General features: G+C 41.2%; 1 protein-coding gene across 1 annotated transcript; it reads right to left on the bottom strand.

Annotated features, from left to right (window-relative positions):
* Positions 1 to 3692: 3692 nt before the first annotated feature.
* Positions 3693 to 9357, bottom strand: cav2 (caveolin 2). The gene is made up of 3 exons (XM_068051236.1): positions 8977 to 9357; positions 8315 to 8502; positions 3693 to 5422 (listed from the first exon to the last, which is right to left on the bottom strand). Exons 1-3 carry the CDS (start codon positions 9130 to 9132, stop codon positions 5272 to 5274), a joined length of 495 nt encoding a protein of 164 aa, XP_067907337.1. The 5' UTR covers positions 9133 to 9357; the 3' UTR covers positions 3693 to 5271.
* Positions 9358 to 19882: the final 10525 nt, after the last annotated feature.

Raw genomic sequence — 19882 nt, forward strand, 5'->3', positions numbered from 1 at the left:
CTAGGCTCAACTATCACCAGTAACCTGTCTCTAGATGCAGAAATCAACAAGCGCATGGGTAAGGCTTCCACTGCTATGTCCAGACTGGCCAAGAGAGTGTGGGAAAATGGCGCACTGACACGGAACACAAAAGTCCGAGTGTATCAGGCCTGTGTCCTCAGTACCTTGCTCTATGGCAGCGAGGCCTGGACAACGTATGCCAGCCAACAGCGACGTCTCAATTCATTCCATCTTCGCTGCCTCCGGAGAATACTTGGCATCAGGTGGCAGGACTATATCTCCAACACAGAAGTCCTTGAAGCGGCTAACACCCCCAGCTTATACACACTACTGAGTCAGCGGCGCTTGAGATGGCTTGGCCATGTGAGCCGCATGGAAGATGGCAGGATCCCCAAAGACACATTGTACAGCGAGCTCGCCACTGGTATCAGACCCACCAGCCGTCCATGTCTCCGCTATAAAGACGTCTGCAAACGCGACATGAAATCGTGTGACATTGATCACAAGTCGTGGCAGTCAGTTGCCAGCATTCGCCAGAGCTGGCGGGCAGCCATAAAGACAGGGCTAAATTGTGGCGAGTCGAAGAGACTTAGTAGTTGGCAGGAAAAAAGACAGAGGCGCAAGGGGAGAGCCAACTGTGCAACAGCCCCGACAAACAAATTTCTCTGCAGCACCTGTGGAAGAGCCTGTCACTCCAGAATTGGCCTTTATAGCCACTCCAGGCGCTGCTTCACAAACCACTGACCACCTCCAGGCGCGTATCCATTGTCTCTCGAGATAAGGAGGCCCAAAAGAAAAGAAAGAAGAAAGAAGTAGTTCCTTACAACCTCTCTGCAGTCTTTGATACAGTCGAACACACCACGCCCCTTCCATTGTGCCCCTTGGCAACATCGTCCACTTTCTACGGTCCACTGAGACATGCATTGAGGTTAACCCCTTCACTGTCTCTGTGCTGTCAGACTGTTTCTCTGGCATTTAGTCTTAATCTTCTCCAGCTAAATGTTGGGAAGACTTTGGCCATTTTCTTTGTGCCCCAACTCTCCCATCTCAAATGTTATGATTCTGTCCACTTCCCCAGCTCCTGTACCAGACTGTTTGCAACTTTAGTGTCCTATTCCACCCCAAGATGTATTCCCTCCATCACAAAGACCACTTAATGTCACATCTGCTATATTGCTCACTTCTACCCATTTGCCGCTGAAACCTTCATCTCTGGATCCACATATTCTAATACTCCTCTGGCCAGGCTCCCAACCTCCACACTCCGTAAACTTCAGCTCATCCAAATCTCTGCTTCCATATCTTATCCCATACCCATCATGACAATGTGGTCTCCTCTACATTGGGGAGACCAAACACAGACTGGGTGATCACTTTGCGGAACACCTCCACTCAGTCTGCAAGCAGGACCCCAAGCTTCCGGTTGCTTGCCATTTCAACACTCCCCCCGCTTTCATGCTTACATCTCCATCCTCGGATTGCTGCAGTGTTCCAGTGAACATCAACGCAAGCTCGAGGAACAGCATCTCATTTACCGATTAGGCACACTACAGCCTGCCGGATTGAACATTGAGTTCAATAATTTCAGAGCATGACGGGCCCCCCATTTTTACTTTTATTTTTAGTTATTTTTTTTCTTTTTCCTTTAAAAATTTTTTTTGTGTTTATTTTATTTTATTTCATCTTAGTTTGTTCAGTTTGCTTACCCACTTTTTTTTCATGTTTGTACTTGTGGCTGTTCAATTTTCAGTTCGTTAACACCCTATCTGTACTAATGCTTTGTCTTTCAACACATCATTAACATATTGTTTGCCTTTGCTCCACGACCTTCTGGTCAGCTATTCTGTGACCTTGTCCCATTTACACCTTCTCCTTTGTTATCTCTTGCTCCACCCCCGCTTTACTTGCTTATAACCTTTTACATTTCTAATATTTGCCAATTCTGAAGAAGGGTCACCGACCTGAAAAGTTAACTCTGCTTCTCTCTCCCCAGATGCTGCCAGACCTGCTGAGTATTTCCAGCATTTCTTGTTTTTATCCCATCATGACTTACATTGGCTCCGAGTTCACCACCTCAAATTAAAAAATTTAAATCCCTTAATGACCTCACTGCTCCCTATCTCTGCAGCCTCCTCCAGCCCTAAACCTCCCCCCACTACACCCACCCCCTGCCCCCACCCCAACTCTGGAATCTTGTGCATCCATTGCCCTGTTGGAAATGCCGACTTTCAGATGAAATATTAAACCAAGGCCATTTCTTCTCTCTCAAGTGGAATTAAAAGACCCCGTGACACTATTCAAAGAAGAGCAAGGGAGTGTCCTGGCCCATATCTCTTCCTTAAGCAACATCACCAAAGCAGATTATCTGGTCATTATCACATTGCTGTTTATAAGTCCTTGTGCTCTGTAAAATTGCTGCCATGTTTCCTACATTATAACAGTGACTAGACTTCAAAAGTAATTAATTGTGAAGTGCTTTGGGATGTCCTGAGGTTGTGAAAGGTGCTCTACAAATGCAGATCTGGGCTTTATGAATAGAGGTAACAAGTACAAAAGCCAAGAAGTTATGCTAAACATATATATATCAAACACTAGTTCGAGCCCAGAAGGAGTATTGTGCCAAATTCTGGGACCACATTTATAAAAGCTTCGGAAGGAATACAAAGAGATTTACTAGAATGGTTCCAGGGATGAGGGACTGCAGTTACTTGGACAGACTGGAGAAGCTGCGGTTGTTCTCCTTAGAGCAGAGAAGGCTAAGAGATGTAATAGAGTTGTTTAAATAAAGTTTTAGATAAATAGAAAAAAAATCTCCAATGATTCTGAGACCTTTGCTTTCTTTTGTACATGCAACTTAGCTCAGATATCTATGAGAGATTTCTAGGGTTTATAAGATATTCAATTTAGCTTACTATGAAGCTTCATAAAGCCGAGCATTGAGATTACAAGTGGCATTTAGGTATGTCCTGAAGTTAGAAATTGTAATTTAGTCAGGTTTTGAGATTACAATTGGTATTTGGTCTAGGTATTGAAGTTACAAACAGTATTTTAATTATGCATTGAAGTTATAATCAGCATTTAAAGTAGTGGCTAGTAATCAGCACAGTATAAATCATTACAGACATGAAGGCATATTAAGCACCGTGCAGTATTTCAACTATAGCAGGGTTCTCTTAGTTACAGTACAGCAAGTTACGTTCAAAGTCCAAAATTGCCATACAGTTTAGCAAGGCTACATTTACATTTTGTACTCAATGTGACAGCTTTATATACACCAGCTGGCCCTTCCAGCAGGTTGACTTTATGGTTCTGGTCTGCAAACTTCCTCTTGGTAGCTTGTGGTGAGCTTTCCATAGCGAAACAGCATTGAATCAACTGTGGTACTTCAATTGTTGCCCTGGCTGTGGCCAGTTAAATCAGCACAGAATAGAAACTGAATCTGGGACTTTTTGGTTTGTGTGACAATACTGTATGGATGGTACCTTTACCCGTAGGCCAAGCAGAGAAGTCAAGAGTGGCAGCTTTTTAAATCTCCTGCAACTGTATTCAATAATTTTACAGTTTGGACTATAAACTGACTTTTTTTTAAATGTAATATTTCTTATGCTCTTAGTAAAATTGATTCTGGTTTCAAGCTAACATTTGACCAAATCATGCAGGGAAAATAAATAGAAAAGTATGCTGTCACTGAATTGTTTTAATTTATAACTTTGTAATGGTACCTCAAAATAAATCTTAACCATGTACAATCTGTGCTCCGAACTCATCCTTTTAAAGCACAGGTGTAGATAGATATTCCATTGATGTACAAACATTACACAGCAGATTTAAATAATGAGTCCATTACATTAGCGCAGTGCTCAATCTTTTCAACTGCTGCAAAATATAGCATAAAAGATTACCAACATTTCACCATCACTATATGTTGATACAATAGCATTATTTTGGTCTATAAAGTTACAACATATAGCATTACAACAAAGAAGTGTGTATATGTATTCTGATTTGGAATTACTCATCCACTTGATATGGTAAAATTAAAGTAAAACCCAATCATTTAAGAAACAGCTGAAAACTTTTTGATTTTCATTGTCTCAACTAAAACATTAATATTGGATATTGAACAACAAGCTATAGATTGCATTTAAATACTATCCTCAGCATAGAAAACATCCGAATGTGCTTTATACAGAAAGAATAGGTAAGTGAATGGATGCCAAGCCATGAAGAAGGCCATCAGGAGGGGTGAAAGCTTGTATTTTGAGAAGGTTTTAAAAGGTGCAATGAGGAGAGGCAGAGGATTTCAGGGAAGGCTATCCATAAAGTAGGGTAAAGGTGACTGATGGCTCTTCCACCAATGGTCTAGCAAAGGGAAGAGGGGCTAGACAAAAAGCTAGAGTTGGAAGACCAAGGATGGCTGGAGGAAATCTAAAGCTGAAAAAGGGCATAGATAAAGTTAGTAAAGGCTATGGAAGGATTTGAAGATTCAGACAAAGATTTTAAACTTAATGCATTATGGAACTGGAAGCCAATGTAGCTCAGCAAAGATAAAGGGAATGGGTGCGCATGTTAGACCAGTTGGAAATTATGGTGAATGGAGGACACAAGGCTAGTGAGGAAGACTTTAAAGAATATATCAATATAAGGACAAATCCCTGGTCGTACAAATTAAGTCTGGGGGAGCTGCAGATCATATTTTGAAAATTTACTATGTGTTAGAAATTGTTTAGGATTGCGAATTATATATATTTTTTTGCAAACATAGTTATTGCTTATTGTTCAGCTTGAAGCCAGTGAAATGAATTTATTAATCAAGCTTTACCTTCCAACATTTCCAAATAACAGAATAATCACTGAAACGAATTTATTTTTGACCCTCAAATTCATCAAACGTTTAGAGCTGTTTCTTCTTAATTGATTTAATTTTACTTTAACCTTACTGCATTAAATGGATATGAGCATTTCCTGAAATATAATACAAGATTTAATTATTGCATGGCAATATCTTTGTAAAATCTTCCTTAATTATTACCAGAGACAGTGTGCATCCCGGCTTATAATAGAAAATATCAATTATAAGTATACATATTTCTAAATGAACTTTATGCAAAAGTGCATATATACTTAGAAAGATGTCAGATAGTTTCTGAAAGTGCATTTCAAATGAAAAGTATAAGAATGAATAATGCAAGTCTTTTTTCATAAGATCTGGAAAAAATTCTTCGAGGTACTGGTTGTCCTCTTTGATCAGCACCATCTTTTTCTTGATTCCTAAACTCGAGTGAAGCGGAAATTGACTGCAGAGAAGCAGCGTCCCATACTCTGATACAGAGGAGAAATAAACATGTCCATAATACTTTTCCAGATGGTTTTAACGGAGGGCAAAGTCATCATAAAGGTCTTCACAATGGGCATGAGAAACCTGAAGTTAAAACACGGACTCAATTACTTACAAGCATCTTACAGATTCATAACGATATAAGTCAACATATGGAAAACTCAATGTTTCAACCTGTGCATTATCACTCCACTGAGAGCTGCAACAATTTTGTTCCGCAAATAAATTCCCTACTGTCATTGGTATATGCCAGAAACAAATTGGCTTTGCATTGTTTGTACTTATTCTCTCCTGCTAATTGTATATATGTGTGTGTGTGTGTGTGTGTGTGTGTGTATGTTTTGTGTGTGTGTGTGTTGTGTAAAATCAGTTAAGAACAGAAATGGGATAGTGAATTTCCCATAAAATGAATTTGTCCAATACCCATAGTAATAAATACATTTGAACTCTTGACTTCTACCTGTTGCTTTCTTCTTCCCTTTTTGATTCTGTCAATCCCGTTAAGGGGCTTCTCCTAATTCATCATGTTTATTCTGATGAGAAATCCCACCCAAAACATTGAACTTTCTCTTTGAGAAACTGACTGTCCTGCATATCTTCAGTATTTTCTAATTTCTTTACACATTTCATTTTTTCACTCTTGTCCATTTCCTAACATTCAAACGTTGTCCCTCTATTGTACTGATAAAATATCCTAATAGGGTATAATATATTGGGCTATGTTAACAATGCATAAAACATTAAAAATGCTGGCGTATTTTAATTCTCTTTAAAAATAAGTTAGAAAAATTTGGAGTTGGCCTCCAATAATTCATATTAATACAACATTGGTCTTTCATCATGTTTGTTGCCAAAATATGCAGTCCTTGGGCTTAAATTTCCTGAACGTTTGCATCCAGTAACAAGTGCGTTTTGGCTGCAAATCAAATACATGGCTTGAACGGTCAAGGAATTTTGGGCTTAAGTAAGTTATGCACCTAACAACAATATGCCCAAATCTGATCTTTTATGGCCCATCTATTAATACCTCCACCCAAACTCAAGTCTTCCCATTAAACTGGTCACGTCCCCAAGTTATAAAGCCTCATATATGAGTTTCCTGCAACTGCGCTTGCTAAGAAGCTCTCTGTAAATTACAACCAAATTTTCAGGTTGTCGCAGCAAACAAAATCATTTTACTGATATTTTGTTGCAACTTTTTCAGCATTTACATTCTTTTTAATTTCATTAAGACCTATTCTGTATCTTCTGCTGTTTTAATGCATTTTTATGGCATAAGTTAAGTCACATTAAAAGTTGAAAAGCCTCCATGATTGCATGTACTGTGTGATTAAGTACACAGAATTTACAACACAGAAACAGGTAGTTCAGCCCAACTGGTCTTTGCTAGTGTTAATGCTCTACACAAGCCTCCTCCCACCATATTTAATCTAACCTTAACAGCATATCCTTCTATTCCTTTCTGCCTAGTATGTTTATCTAGCTTCCCTTTAAAAGCATCTATGCTATTTCAACTCAACTACTCCATGTGGTAGCAAGTTCCACATTCTAACCAATCACTGGGTAAAGAAGTTTCTCCTGATTTCCTTATTGAATTTATGAGTGACTATCCTATATTTAAGAGAAAGAGTTTTTTTTCTCCCAGTGTCATCTTCTGTTCCTTTCTGGGTTTTCTTTTCTGATTCTTTCTCAGATGCAACCTTCCCTCACTGACAGTAATTGGCCTCTAATTTTGCTCAGAAATATACAAACATAGGAACAAGTGTAGGCCCTTCAGCCTCTCAAGGCTATACCACTATACAATTATATCAGGATTGATCTGCATCCTAACTCCATGTACCTGCCAATCTGTTTGAATGATGGTTGAATGAATTGAAACTTAAATTTTCAGAAGAGAAATATGTCAGCCCAGAATTTGCTTCCAATATAAGGTACAGCTTAATGGTGTCGCTGTTATTAATGTGTATATTGTCCAGCATCCTGTGGCGAGGAAGAGATACTCTGTCATTAGCTTCATGGAAATGACATCTTGCCCTCAACCACCCTATGAGTTTCAGGAGTTGCTGCATTTGCACAATAATTGACCATTAAACCTGCCACAGAAAGTTAGGGCTAGTACTTAACAGCATTAAGTACTTAAAAAAAAGAGATTTATATATCTGCAATGCCAATCAACCTTTCCAGCCCAGAAAAGGAACAATTTAAACTGTAGAGTCTCATTCAGGCAGGTAGTAAATTGCTGCTCAAGATTTCTAAAATCAAAAATGTAAATTTTAAAAATTGTATGTTTCCTTCCTGCCTTTTATTCCTCGCTTTCTCTTAATCCAATCTTTTTCCCTATTTCTGTTCCTACATCTAATTTTACTCTAATTCACCCCTTCTTTTCCATAGTTTAGCTTTCTTTTACAATCCTTCAATCTCATTGGTTAAGGAGATAGGCTGTTGGTCCTGTTGTCCATTCAGGTCTTGGATGCCCCCGTTACCGGTTATCAGTTGCACTGCCTGCAACTTACTGGGCAAAACATATTTGAGCTGAAGGATGAGGGAAAAATCCAAACTGATGGGGCATGCTGCAAGATGCTACACTGCAGCAAACATTGTGAGTTCAAAGCTTTCCTTAGGCTCTGATTTTTTACACTGATTTATGCCCACTTTTACATGCAGGCTATTAGATTGACAGGGAATCTTGCGATTGGGAGAATGGGTGTGGGAATGGCACCCACGCAGGAAATTCAAGGCCAATGTTTTCAGTTCCATACAAAGCTGACAGATTGAATGTTTAGTTTGTGTTGGCAAACTTAACCTCTTAGAAGCAGGAAAGGAATTTCTTTCTGTATTAGCATAATCAGACCATCTCTAGGATGAACTAAATTTTATCTTATCAATTATATATAATTTATAACTAGTTATCAACTGGAGCAGACAAGCTGCAAAACAAAACACTGCTTCCTGGAATGAGGGAAAATGCACACTTACCAAATGTGAACATAACTTATGACGGCAAAGAAAATGCCAAAGATGAAGGCCAGGGGGATGGCGAGGATCAGAGTGAGCACTTTGTACAGCACGAATTTACTGATCTCAAACGATGCATGGCTGCAAATCCAGATTCCGTCAAATGTTTGCGTAGCAGCAGGTTCTGCAATCACATCCTCGAAAGATACCTGGAGAAAGAGAATTGCACACCAGACACTGCAGGTACGCCTTTTTAAAAATCTGTAATAAGGCGAGTAATAATACCAGAACACCTTAGTTGACCATCAAATACAAACCATGGAATTCAGTGGATCCTTAGTAACTTTTTAACCTTTTCTAAATGATCTCAATATGACTGATACACCTATCTTAACACGGAAGAGGGACGGAGGACACTATAATATACTAATCTCATACACATCAGGGCACAAACTCCTCACAACTCGTCCCTTGTAGATTGGTGTCAGTTTGTACATCTGCACCTAAACGGTTCGAACTGATCGCCACCATCGGTGACAATCCCCCTATACATTATATGGACACTTGTATTAAATATCTAATTGCGGCCCCCAGAAGCTACTATTCGGCCAGGTGAGGAGCACACTGATTGAAGGTCGGTCGGTCGGGGCAGATGATTCAGGTTTCCCGGTCTGAGCTCTCACCCTGATGTGAGTGTTCATTCCTCGAGGGTCTCTCTTGTGGTGCTCTTTCTCTTCCGGCAGCCTTTCTTCTTGGCGAGGAAGAAATTTGGTCGATTTTAAAAACTCGTCATCTTCAAACTCTACCCCACGCTCCATTGTACCGGTTTCCTTTCCCATTCTTCTCCCCCGTTCTGATTGACTTCCTTTCCTTGTTCAAACTCTTCCTGCAGTCTGCCCCGATCCAGCAGCTCAGCGAGTCAGAGTTAGAGCCACGCCCGCAGGGCGCTGTCGGAGCTGTAAATTAACCGAGTCTCACGGCCTGCACCAGCCAGCTACATACAAACAAGAATCCCCATTATACACACACAGCTCGTCCACAGGCACCTCTGAAAGAGTTAGGTGGGCAATAGCCGATTAAATTCTGGAGCTTTAATTAGGGACTCAGACCAGACGATGCACATAAAGTTAATGTGGAAAGATTCAGTAAAGCATTTCCCACTGGATAGGCATTCTCTTCCCGTCTATCTCAGATTCAAATGGTGCTCACTTCAGAACAAATGCAAATCCTTACATTTTTTTCATTGGTTGGGGAGCTGTGCAAACTACAAATGACATTGATACTTTATCGGTGTTACTTTCAAAATGATTTTTATTCATTCACGGGTAGTGGGTGTCGCTAACAAAACCAGCATTTATTGCCCACCTGTAATTGCCCTGGACAAGATAGTGGTGAGCTGGCTTCTTGAAACGCTGCAGTGAGAGTACTCCCACAATGCTGTTAGGGAGTTCTCAGGATTTTGACCCAGTGATAGTGAAGGAATGGCAATATATTTCCAAGTCAGGATGGTGTGTGACTTGGAAGGGAAATTGGGGTGAAGGTGTTCCCATGCGTCTGTTACCATTGTCCTTCTGGATGATAGAGGTCATGGGTTTAGGAAATGCTGTTGAAGAAGCCTTGGCGAGTATCTGCAGTGCATCTTGTAGATGGTACACACTGTAGAAATGGTGTGCCAATGGTGGACGGAGACAATGTTTCAGTTCGTGGATGGGGTTCCAACCAAGCGGGCTGCTTAATGGTGTCGAGCTTCATGAATGTTGTTGCAGCTGCACTCATCCAGGCAAGTGGAGAGTATTCCATCACACTCCTGTCTTGTGCCTTGTAGATGCTGGAAAGGCTTTGGGGAGTCAGGAGGTGAGCCATTTGCCACAGACTACCCAGCCTCTGACCTGCTCTTGTATCCACAGTATTCATGTGGTTGGTCCAGTTAAGTTTCTGATCAATTGTGACTCCCCAGAATGTTGATTGTGGGGGGTTTGATTTCTCTTGCTTGAGATGGTCATTGCCTGGGACTTATGTGGCACGAATGTTATTTGTCACTTATCAGCCCAAGCCTGGATGTTGTCTGGATCTTGCTGCAGGCGGGCACAGCTGCTTTGTTATCTCAGATGTTGCGAATTGTGCTGAATACTGTGCAATCATCAGTGAACATCTCCACTTCTGACCTCATGATTGGGGGGGGAAGGTCATTGATGAAGCAGCTGAAGATGGTTGGGGCTAGGGCACTACACTGAGGAATTCCTGCAGCGATGTCCTGGGACTGAGATGATTGGCTTCCAACAACCACAGCCAATGTTCACTTTTTTTTGTGATGCGCAGCCTGTTCATTTCAGTGCATGATACCTTTAATTTTTTTGCACGACCACTGTGCACATGCATTATCTTAAAGGGGACAATTTGTGAGTGACCTTCTGGATTGCTATACATCAATACACATGTGCACCTTAGAGGGAACATTGACCACAGCCATCTTCCCTTGTGCTAGGTATGACTGCAACCAGTAGAGAGTTAACCTCCTCAATCCCATTGACTTCAATTTTACTAGGGTTCCTTGATGCCACACTCAGTCAAATGCTGCCTTGATGTCAAGAGCAGTCACTTTCACCTCACCTCTGGAATTCAGCTGTTTTGGCCATGTTTGGACCAGTGTTGTAATAAGGTCTGTTGTCAAGTGAACCCAAACTGAGTATTGGTGAGCAGGTTTTTGGTGAGTAAGTGCTCTTGGTAGCTGTCGTCAACACCTTCCATCATTTTGTTACTGATTGAGAGTAGACTGACGTGGTGATAATTAGCTGGATTGGATTTGTTCTGCCTTTTGTGGACAGTACGTACCTGAGCAATGTTCCACTTTGTTGGGTAGATGCTAGTGTTGTAACAGTACTGGAACAGCTTGGCAAGAGGCACAGTTAGTTCTAGAGCGCAGGTCTTCAGGACGACAGCTGGAAATTGTTGGGGCCTATAACCTTTGCTGAATGTAGTGGGCTCACCCATTTCTTGATATCATGTGGAGCAAATCAAATTGGTTGACGACTGGCATGTGTTATAAAGGATATTGGGGGAGACCGAGATGGATCTTCCACTTGGCACTTCAGCTGAAAATGGTTACAAATTCTTCAGCTTTGTCTTTTGAAATCACATGCTGGACTGTGCCATCAGTGAGGATGGGGATGTTCATTGCTGTTATTCTTTTCATGTTTCTGTTTACAGAGGAGCCAGTTTGTTCGTCCTGCCAGCCATGAACAGCAGCTTTTTCAACCCAGGCACGGTGATTGCAAATGCAAAAGTGGATGTTGCTTTTGACTGGCACCTTTTAAAAAGGCCAAGGGATTAAAAACTCCCATATCTGGGGTACTTGCCAAAGTGCAAACTTCTTGCAGAAAGAGAAAGCAGGAGATGTTATATTTGAACTAAACTAAATTCTGTGAAAAAATATATGGAATGTGTTAGTTGCAGGATAAAGGTCCATCTACTTTGCTTAAGAAATATTTTTTAAGCACAAATGTGGAAGCGTTTCACTGCACAACTCCACATTCGACAACAGCAATACCTGAGTGAGGTATGACAAAAATTAAATGCTTTTTCTGGCTTTGGTTTGGTGGCAGACCCTTTAAGTCCAGTTGCAATATATAAGGGATGTGAAATTCAGTCGTGTAGTGCTGCCTCTAATGGCACTATGGGGGCTAACACTGCTTTTGTGGGGTGCCCTGCACTACCTGTCGCTTCTTGCGTGGCCTGTGTGTTGTTCTGTGAGAAGGGCACACGTGGGGATGTCCCTTGTGTTGGCATGATCCTGACACCAGGATACCAAATTTGGCAACAAATTTGTAGATCACTTTGTTAACCACTTGTGTTCTGCTGCAAGGTGGGCCCTGCACTTCTGTTATTTGAGGGGCCAAACACCCAAATTGCAGGTAAGGTGATGTTTAATAACTTTTTCTAATTCAATGTTTCTGGAAGCACCTTGGAGTGCCTTTGGAGGTGTTGTGGTGAGCTCATGTTGTTTCCAGGGAGTGTTGCTGCATCCACTTGTTTGGGGGGAGGGAGGAGAGGTGGAGGGTAGAGGAGTAGGTCGCCTGTCCACACAAAGGCTGCAACAAGTATGGGGACAGCAGTGGCAGTGCCTCAGGGTCAGCAGTACAACAGAGAGCTGAAGCAGAGGCGGCGGAGAAAGCAAGATCTGCGCCATGCCCTTTGCCAACTTGGAGCTGGATTCCTCCAGTAGGCTACCTGGCAGGCCAGCCAATGCACTTAGCACCTTGGTGTGCAATGCCCATCAGTGCTATCCTGTATGCCGCCCCATTGAAGTCCTCATCTGACTCCTCTGCAGCAGAACTTGTCTGCCACCTTACCCTCTGATAAGCTGGCAAACAAACCACTTGCAACCCACTCATGCCCACATAATCACCACGTGCTGATCGCAACTCTTTATTCTAGCCTCCAAGGTATGTGCAGTGCCAGTTTCAAGCATCGGGACCTCTTCAGCAGTGTACGCTGTTGCTCTCTCTCTTCCTCCTTGGGCTGCTCAGGCTGGGCAGGCAGCAGTTCTTGGGTGTCTGAAATCAGGAGAAGGTTGGTGTGAGGGAAGGGGGTTGGTCTGGGAAGTAAGAGGTCCATGGTCACACCATCAGCAACTTGCTCCATTCCAGATAGCAGGATGAGGGTGAGCTGGGAGTTGAGAAGGGGCATAATGAACATGCCATCATCCTCAATGTTCTCAGCGACACTGGATGCCACGGGCCCTTTACAGATGGCTCATGATGTGGAACACCATCTCTTCTGTAGGGCTTATTAGGCGATGTAGGCGTCCTTGTTCCCCCCCCCCCCCCCCCCCGGTTCTGTTCAGCTCTCTCTTATTGTGTGCCACCTTGTCCTACGAGAGAGGGCTGAATGTCAGTGATTGTGTTGCCCTGAATTTGGGTGATGTGCATGCCACAGCTGAATAGCTGGAGGTATGTGGAGGCAACGGGAGATTGGTGTGAGGCTGGCAGCACTGGAAGGTGTGTGAGGGTGAAGTAAAATATCTGGATATTAGAGATGAGTCCTGAATGCCAGGGTGTGCTACTCGGTGAGTGATGGGGGGTGGTGGTGCATTGAGCAGCATGAGAGGTTGGTGGTGTAATGGGCAGGAGATGTCATGTGAAGATGCATTCACTGACCTTGACCACCATTTGGGATCAATAGATTCCTTGTGGCACTATTGCCAGGTCCTCAGGGCCCAGACTCTGGGAGTTGACTTTCCTGGCCACTTGCTCATATTTCCTCCTGGGTTGTCCTTGAGGGTCTCTTGGCCCTCCATGGAACCAAGGTATCTTTCCTCCTTCCCACCTCCACCATTAATGACTCATCCGTCACCCTGGAATCGTTTCTCTGCCCTGGTGTTCAGTCTGCCATCATTTAGATTGCACAATATTCTTCAATGCTATTTCCCTTTAAGAGGGACATCCTGCCTTTAAGAAGAGCAGACTGATTGCACATTGTGGTTTCTGAGCAATTCTATATGGCTGCCCAGTTGAGCGCAGAGGCGGCCAGCAGTGTTAAGAAGAAGGCAACAGCGCAAACCCGCTCGGTCAAATGCTACAATCATGCAGATGAGATGGGTGCAACAAATTTGTGTGTTGCCCAGCTCGATCTAAATGGGTGCAGACAGGTTGCGAAACACAACCCCCGCTCCTGAAAACTGGGATAACCTGGTTTCTAGCCACAGTAGTTTAAAGCCAGCTGCAGTTAATTTCCAAGGACTCAGCAAAATATCATTTAAATGTTGTGAGGGTTTGGTTATTTATCTCTATAGGTTTGAGAGAGGTACTACGTTACATAAATAAAACACAAACTGTGCTGTATGATTGGTTCTGTTATGTGAATACCCGATAGCTCCTTTTTAAATTGAGTTGTCAGTTATTTAAATCCTGTGCAATTAGTCTAAGTATTAAAATAAGTTGAATTATTCAAGCACAACCCCGAATCTGATTGGAACCATCAAAGGTTAGGTCGGACACGCGTAGCTGCCATTATCCAAATGAGACAAAAGAAGCACTGCATATACAAAATATTAATTGGAAAGAATGGTAATTTAGTGTAGAGATCACAATATGTTGTTTCTTTTCGAAGTGGTTAGATATTGTAATTTCTAAAGTAAATATAACAAGTTGATCTCCTATGGTATTAAACATACAGAATCAAGACTGTGCCACGTAAAGAGATATTAGGACAGGTGACCAAAACCTTGATCAAAGAGATAGGTTTTAAGGAGTGTCTTAAAGGAGGAAAGATTTAGGGAAGGAATTCCAGAACTTAGGGCCTAGGTCGCTGAAGGAAATCAGAGATGTACAAATGGCCAGAATTGGTGAAGCGTAGAGATCTTGGAAGGTTGTAGGGCTATAGGAAAGCTATCGAGAAAGGGAGGGGTGAGGCCATAGAGGGATTTAAATACAAGGATGAGAATTTTAAAATCGAAGCATTGCTGGACCAGGAGCCAATGTAGTGAGTGGGGTTCACAACAGGGATAAATTATACCAAAGAATGCAGACACAAATCAATCCACGTTCTAATGCAATATCCAGTGTTCTTATTTTTGTATAATACATTGATATTTTTGTGGACTATAGATTGAGGAACTGGGAGTTACAAAACTGAGGAGCTACAGGGAAAAACTAGCAGAAGAAAGTAATTATGACATGACAATCACACCTTGGACTCTTTCTCCCATTCCTCTCGATCTCCTCCCTCAATCACCCCTTGACCATTCCTTTGGCCTTTTATTTTGAAATCCTCATTCTCTACTATTCTCCTGAAGCCCCACCCCGAGTTTCTCACCAAGATATCCTCCCGGAGCCTCTGCACTGAACAATTCCTTAAAAAGTGCAAACAAAGTTTGGGTTCATTTCTGGAGGAATAGAATACAAAAGCAGGGAGGTAATGTTAAATTCAGATAGCACCCTGGTTAGATCATACCAGGAGTACTGTGTGCTGTTCTGGTCTCTATAGTACAAAAATTATATTCTAGCATTGGAGAAAATGCATGGATGTTATCAGAATTGAGAGCAACACTATTATAACTTACTCATTTTTAAATTCCAACTGCCTTAAGATAAAGGTCAACATTCCATTCCTCTGTTCCTTTCCCTAAACCTTTGGGTAGGATCAGCTAGTTGTATCTCACTTACTGCCGCTCCACATGCCTCCTTTGTTGCCAGAACCAGTGAGACTCCCAACTGAAATTATGTTCGAGGGGCAGGTAGGGAGAAGCTCAAGTCTTTGTGCTATGCTGTCTGCAACACCTACAGCTGACTGTATTAGATTAATGAAAAATGGCTTCATTTTTGCTAAGCACATAACCCCTTCAGTATCTACATCACTGCCCATCAAGGCTTGAATGGTGTAGCTGATGATACCCACTCTCCTCTCAACCTTGTGTAAGTGAGATGTTCCAGCCAAACTCTGACTACATGAATCTCTGTTGTTCCCCAAAATTCCCAAATGCTAGCACCTCTGCCCTTCTCATGTTAGTCATCTTATACCAAATGTGGATGCTTTGCTGCAAAGGAATATTCTTTTGTTTTTGTCCTTTTCATAAAAATTGGTCGTAAGTAATGAGACATCTTGTCTGCAACTCTGGTCACTATACAAATAACATTTTCACATATCACTGCTTCATCAATGACCTTCCCCCTGTCATAAATTCAGGAATGGTATTGTTCACTGATGGTTCAGCTCCATTCACAATTTCTTATAATGAAGCAGCCCATGTCATCCTACAACAGGATCTGGACAACTGGCAGGTAACTTTTGTAGCATTTAAGTGCCAGGCAATGACTATCTCCAACAAGAGAAGGCCCAACCACCTTCCCCTGATCCTTTACGGCTCAACTATCACTGAGTTACCAACCACCAACATCCTGGGGTCACTATTGACCCAAAGCTTATCTACACCAGGCATTTCAACACAGTAGCTACAATAGCAGTGCAAAGGTTGATTCATCTCTCAATGCCCCTCCACCATTTATAAGGCTGAAGGCAAGAGCGTGATGGAATACACCTGTTTCTTCTGGTGAAAGAATAAACTTGTTATTTTCACCAATTATCCACATTTGCATTGTTCAGCAATTGTACATTGTCAACCCAATTAACCTGACTTACCATCTCAACTTTTTGTTGAAGATTGAACACATTATTGGGGTTGAACTTTGAGTTCCTTGTCTACGTTGCATAGCCCGTATCTCAGCAGGACAGGAAGCCAACCTACAAAGTGAACAAGACTAGCCCCTTCTTTGTGTAGCCACTGGGGGAACTTTTGGGCACCAGGCAATGGGGATAGTTGTTGAAAACAATGGAGGCAATTCTTGCAATAGCAATCCTGTGCATTCTTCCTGGCTTTTAAATGAATCAAAAGGATTTATTTTGCAGTTAACTACTTACCCAAGTGATCTGTTAATATAGTTTTATCTCAATTAATATGTTACTTCCTTTTCCAGATGGACATGGTGCATTTTTCCACTCTTAGCAAGATAATAAAAATAAGACAAAAACGTCTGAAGACCACCATTTATAAAGAACAATAGTTTTCAAACCACTTAGCAATTAAAGATCAGGGAAAATTAACTTTTGACAGCAATTGGTTATTTGATGTCTACAGCAATTGGTTAACCATTACCAAAGAGGAACTCTAAGTAGTTGTACTGCGCTTAATAGGTTCCTTACAATTTTATTTTGTTTGTGATCAATTAGTCAATGTAATTGATGCTAAAATCTGCACGTTGGCTGGTGAATGTTTTGAAAACTAATTTGCTTCCATTGTATTTTTTGAAGGACAATGATGTAATCGAAGGCAGGGAGTTCCTATTATAAGCACTTCCTGTGATAGGTTGAAATCCTTGTTGCACCCATTTTCCTGCAGTTGTTTTCCTAATTAATATGTGCAGTAATATGTGTGGAAAAAATTTAAAGTTACAAAAATTCCACAGTTTTCAGCACAGGAAGCGCTTATAACTAGAATGTCCTGCCATGTATTGTTGCATTGTGGAAAAATACTTCTGTAGTCTGCAGCTGCAATTGTTTATTATGCATGGATAAGATTATACCTTTTTAAAATTGATAGATTATGAATTATAATGAATACTTATTTGTTGAATTATAATAAATAATTATAATGAATGATTTAGCCGGTTATATATAAAGGCTAAAGGAGGACAAATTCTGTACATTCAAAAACAAACTGCAACTAACTCATCTGGGACACCTGAAGCCGCAGGCAGTGTGCAAACGTTGGCTGAGTGATAAACATTTCTTGTCAGAGCAGTAATCACTAAGACAGTAAAGGATAAACTGCTGATCGTTCTATCTTTTCTCAAATTTTTTAAGCAGAAAAAATTACTGTCTGGACATGCTTCAGTCACACATACCTAACCAATAGAACAATCCAAAACATTAGTCCCTGCACCAGTCACTAATTTGGAATTTTGTAATAACTATATCTTTTGTTTTGTGGCAGGAACTGACCTGTAGTAATGCAAAACATTCCTTATATAAAGAATATAGTTCAAATGGCCATCTCAGTCCCTACATAATAGAAAGCAATGCAAAATCCATTAAACAGATCCAATAGTTACTTCTCTTTTCTGTACCCCTACATGTAAACATGGAATAGTAAGTAAGATAGCATTCAGTGAAGGCAGATATAATAATGAGATCTGGTTTTACATTATAATTTCTTGAACATAATACTATAAGCCACACAAACTAATTTTTCAGAAATGTGCTGAATGACTTTTAGAATGCTGTATGTAGCAATTCATATCTTTTTTAACCAATAAAATATCCATAATTTGGAAGGAGGTTGAGTAGGAGGTAATGGAGGCACAAACCATAATTTAAAAGAAGTCTTTGAAATGTGAATCATGTCAAATAGCTGGAAGGTGACAAGTATTACATCCCTATTAAAAAAAAATGGAAGTGTTAAGCCAGAATATTATGAGACAATTAGCTTTATATCCATTGTGGGTAAATTCCTCAGGAAGGATTTTCCTTTTTGTTGTAATGGTGGTTGATCTTTGGTGAAGCAGGAAATCCTCCATGCCTGCACCCTGACCTTGGTTAGTTTCCTGCGGTTGGGGTAATTTGAATAACTTGACTGTATTTCTGCTGCTGCCTGCTTCAGGTGGGGGTAGGGAAGTTGCTGCCACACTTATTGCAATGCATCACAGTCAGTGGAGCCTACAGAAGTCATAAAAATGATTTTCAAAACACTTATTTTAAGTCTGTCCCTTTGTAATGGATCGCTTGATTGATTGCGCTAGGTAAGGTGGCCCTTTAACTTATAAATTCTCCTTTGCACCCATTATAACCCTGGATATCAGTAATGTATTGGTGTTTTAATGGCCACATTGGTAAGGCTGAGATGATAGGAAGGATACTGCATGACATATACTTGCCATTTGTGTCTCATTGTACTCACCATAGTTGGGTGCACATATCTGAACTGGCATTGGGTGGTAGGGAGCTGGCACTCTTGGCTCACTTCCATACCTGCCTTCCCAGGTTCTGCTGGCTTACCAGTGTAACATCGGAGGAAAGTCAGCCCCCAATCCATAATATAAGGTGAAATTAGTCAACAATTTGAAAGGCACAAGCTAATCAGTGATAATCAACAGGGATTTGTAAAGGTCATGCTTAAGAAATGTAACTGAACGTTTTAAGAAATCACAGATGTTGTCGTGAATTGGCCGCCCATTATGTGCTTCATTCGGTTTTCATTTCCATTGGTCACATTGGAAATGAAAATCATCAAAATGTAAAATGCGCGCCCATACACATCCACCTGTTTTCTATCTGGCGGTAAAAGTGAAAATTCACCACAGAGGGTTTAGATAAAGGAAATACAGCACGTGCTGTATGTAAGGATTTTCAGAAGGCATTTGGTAAGAGACTGGCTGCAAGAAACAGTAGCATTTCCACTGCCAAAGATATGAATATAATGGTGGAAAAAGCTTAATGATCTCAGCAGAAAAGCAAAAGTAAATGTGAACCTTTATACAGTTAAAATAGTTTGTCAATCATGTGGCTACACAGTACTGTTTCCTGTCACTCAAGGGTTGTTGTGTAATGATATAACATTTTATTCAGTATGGTAGAATCCCATGCCCACCTAAGAAGCACTCCTAGTTACAAACCATAGAAACGCTACAGAAGCCCATACAAGGTTGCAATGCATGAAAGAGCAGCAACTTAGCAGCCCACTCACAATCGCCCATATTAAGGAAAATGAACATACAAATATTATGGGATGTTGTAATGTAGCAGATAGTCATGAAAGTGTAATATTTCCCTGCAGGAGAAGGAAGCATTTAAGAGAAGGCATGCCACTGAGATTGGCAGAGTACCTGTTAAAGTTCAGGAAGTAATCCCAGTTGAAGAAAGGGCTCCAGCAATAGAGAGGTGGCAGAAGATGGTAAAGCTGATGGGCATGTCATTACTGAGGGGTCATATTTTGCTTTCCTTCCTCACAGTCCACAGTTCTGGTTCATGTGTTGGAAATTTTCAACTTACAGGACCTTCCCATGTAAATGACAGTGACGATGTAAGCACCTGAGTACA

The sequence above is a fragment of the Heterodontus francisci genome, chromosome 18 (assembly GCF_036365525.1).
Source record: "Heterodontus francisci isolate sHetFra1 chromosome 18, sHetFra1.hap1, whole genome shotgun sequence".
In the NCBI taxonomy this organism is placed as follows: domain Eukaryota; kingdom Metazoa; phylum Chordata; class Chondrichthyes; order Heterodontiformes; family Heterodontidae; genus Heterodontus; species Heterodontus francisci.

Bases quoted from the DNA above. Each gene is read 5' to 3' on its own strand.
- cav2 (XM_068051236.1), bottom strand. From the start codon at position 9,132: ATGGGAAAGGAAACCGGTACAATGGAGCGTGGGGTAGAGTTTGAAGAT. The intron at 8,503-8,976 runs GTGAGAGCTCAG...CTCTTTCTCCAG, and splicing joins GAATGAACACTCACATCAGG to GTATCTTTCGAGGATGTGAT. The intron at 5,423-8,314 runs GTAAGTGTGCAT...TTTTAACTTCAG, and splicing joins ATAAGTTATGTTCACATTTG to GTTTCTCATGCCCATTGTGA.